General features: G+C 46.1%; 1 protein-coding gene across 1 annotated transcript in view; it reads right to left on the bottom strand.

Moving 5' to 3' along the window:
* Nucleotides 1–344, bottom strand: part of SUZ12 (SUZ12 polycomb repressive complex 2 subunit) — a 75917-nt gene extending 75573 nt beyond the window's left edge. The window contains 1 exon segment of the mRNA XM_027774144.1: nucleotides 1–344. This exon segment is cut by the window's left edge and continues 1 nt beyond it. Coding sequence (XP_027629945.1) covers nucleotides 1–113 — 113 coding nt within the window. The 5' untranslated portion in view covers nucleotides 114–344.
* Between the last annotated feature and the right edge of the window lie 2307 nt (nucleotides 345–2651).

Genomic DNA, 2651 nt, shown 5'->3' with positions numbered 1-2651 from the left:
CCAGCCCCCCGCCCGCCCCCCACCGCCGCCGACCCCCCGAAGCCGCCTCCCCCGGACCCCGCGCTGGGGCCCGAGCCGCCCCCTCCCCCACCGCCGTGCTTCTGAGGCGCCATCGCGGTTCCTGCCTCCTCCCCCCGCCAGCTACCCGCCGGGCGGCCCCGGAGAGTAAGCGCCTGCAATACCAACCGCTCGCCCCAGCAGGCTCCGGCGGACCGAGGGGGGAAGGAGGAGAGAGGGGAGGAGAGGGGAAGGGAAGGGAGGAGGAGAGGAGGGAAGGAGGGAGGAAAAAAAAAGTGTCTCCTCAGAGCCCCGCTCCGCTCCGGAGGCCGCTCACCCTACCCTGTCCTCGCTCCGCCCACTCCCCCCCGCCCGGCGCTCTGATTGGCCAGCGGGAGCGCCCGCCGCCCGGCCGGCCCGCCGGTTGGCCCGTGCGCGCTGCCGATCGCGGGCCCGGCCGCCTCTTTGAACTGAATTCGCGGGAAAATTAGGGGTCGGAGCGGCCTTCCTGCTGGCCCCGGTGCATTGTGGGGAGAGAGGGACCCAGAGAGGGCTTAGGGAGCCGTTTCTGGGCTTCTGAGCGTCGTCAGTCGCCGCCCCAGAGGGGTACAGGACCCCTGAAGGGAGACAGGCCTCTGAGGAACTGGGGGCGCGGGGCCTGTTAAATGAACTGAAACCCATTACGGATCAGCGAGTCTCTAACTTCCCTGGAAGGGGCCTGGCTGGGGTTGGTGTGCCCACGGTCCGAGTCGCGTCTCAGCTGAGGACTCCCGGGGTGGAACCACATCCCCTGGCCCCTCGTCACCACGTGCCCCGACGCACCCATGGCCGGATCCCACCCGTCACGGTCAAGGGGTTTTGGCTCTTGCTGTCGGATACGACTGAGGTCCACCGAAGGAGCGAGTTCTGTTGCAGCAGTCATGTTCTATAGAAACGAGGAAAACTATTTAATGTAGGTGATGTGAAGCTTCAGGGTCGTTACTGACAGAAATCTTGTCTTCCCATGATGAGAGCAAAGTCTAGAATTTGATTTCCACCTCCTAGACAAGCATAGGCTAGAGTAGTCGGAGGGAAAACCAGGGTGATTTCTTACAAATCTGTACACTCTCCTTGAGAACCTATTCATTCGCGCTGAAAAACACTAGAGGGAACCGGTATTTTACCGGTCTCGCTTAAAAAGATAAATACATAGGCCGGATTCATTCTTTTGATACAGGTTGGCTTCGAGTTGTATTCTTAGAGATTTGAATTTCAAGTGGAAAACGATGATTTCTAAGGGTATTCTTCCATTTCAGATCCTGTGATTTTATGTTACATTAAAATGAAACATTAAATTCAAAAAATCACAATCTACAAGTATAGAACCATTTCATACTTTGAAAAGCATTTTTCAAATGTCTACTTCGGATTTTTCACAGTTAGTTGCAAAACACTGTTTACAAAGCAAGTGTCTGGAATGGTTATTCATGTTTACAAAACTAGTTATCTTTGAAAATTTTTTAATATCTAAGAGGTACTGATTTTATCAAAGTATTTGCTACTTAAGAAAGTGAGGTCTACAAAAGATGCTTTTAAAATAAAATCCAGCATTTTAGGAACATGTAAAATTCGGTATACTTTCTGATTTTTAAGGACAGCGTATCTTTTATATTTGAGACAGATTGTTCAGAATGCTCTTATTTGTTGTATTCTCTGTTCTCTGCATTTTAAAACATTTTTCTTTTTTTACAAAAGAAGTTTATATCTCTTTTTAGCTTTCTGAAATAAACCATCTCTGAAGCCTGTGGGTTTTTAGATCTTTCAAATTACTTGTTTTAAGCTTTACAAGGTTAGGAAATGAGGTTTCATTTCATCAGTTCAGTAAGAATCTAGAGAGTTCAATCACACTAAGCAAATCACAAAATATCAGATTACAAGCCAAAATGCTTACTTATTAGTTAATAGTGAACATAACTGGCAAAATGCCTAGCTTTCATCATTCATACAGGGCTTTCCCTTTGGGGGGACAGTGTGAGGAGGATAGAGGAGATACAGTCAAAAGAAAAAGAGTGGTAGATTATCATAAATCTTTGATGAACAGAGAAATTAATATAAAAGAATTGATTCTGTGAAGAACAGGGTAGTTTCTTGCTTTGTCACTCTCTGGCAAGTGCCTGCGCTCTGTGGTAAAAAACAAAAACAAACAAACAAAAAACACTTTAAAAAGAAACAATACCATCGTATCATTCTCAGGTTGGACAGGGGTATCTGTGAGGTTTTATGTACAGTAGCTAACCAGTATTGGTCATGAGAATCAACTCCAACCATGCTATGACAAAGGCATAGCAACTCACTTTTGGAATCTCCTTTATCTAGAATGGGTGTAGAACATGGAAAAAAAAAATCTTAGTACATTGGACAAGTTTGAATGAATTGAAACATTATCTTAGTTACATCATAATCTTCTAATCAGATATGTAAAGCATTTACAGATCATCTGTGGCTAACTTATTTTGTATTGCTCTTTCTAAAAGTTGAGTGACAACTATTTTTGAAGTTTGTGATACCAAGTCTGTCAATAATAGATCGTGTTTAATTCCCCTACCTCATGCTTAATTTGAGTTGCTTCCTAAGAGTTATGCTTTTGTTTGCATGTCATGCCAGTATTTAAACTG

The sequence above is a fragment of the Tupaia chinensis genome, unplaced genomic scaffold (assembly GCF_000334495.1).
Source record: "Tupaia chinensis unplaced genomic scaffold, TupChi_1.0 Scaffold000407_1, whole genome shotgun sequence".
Taxonomy (NCBI): Eukaryota; Metazoa; Chordata; class Mammalia; order Scandentia; family Tupaiidae; genus Tupaia; species Tupaia belangeri.
Note: the sequence above shows the minus strand (reverse complement) of the source record. Positions and strands in the feature narration are given on the sequence as shown.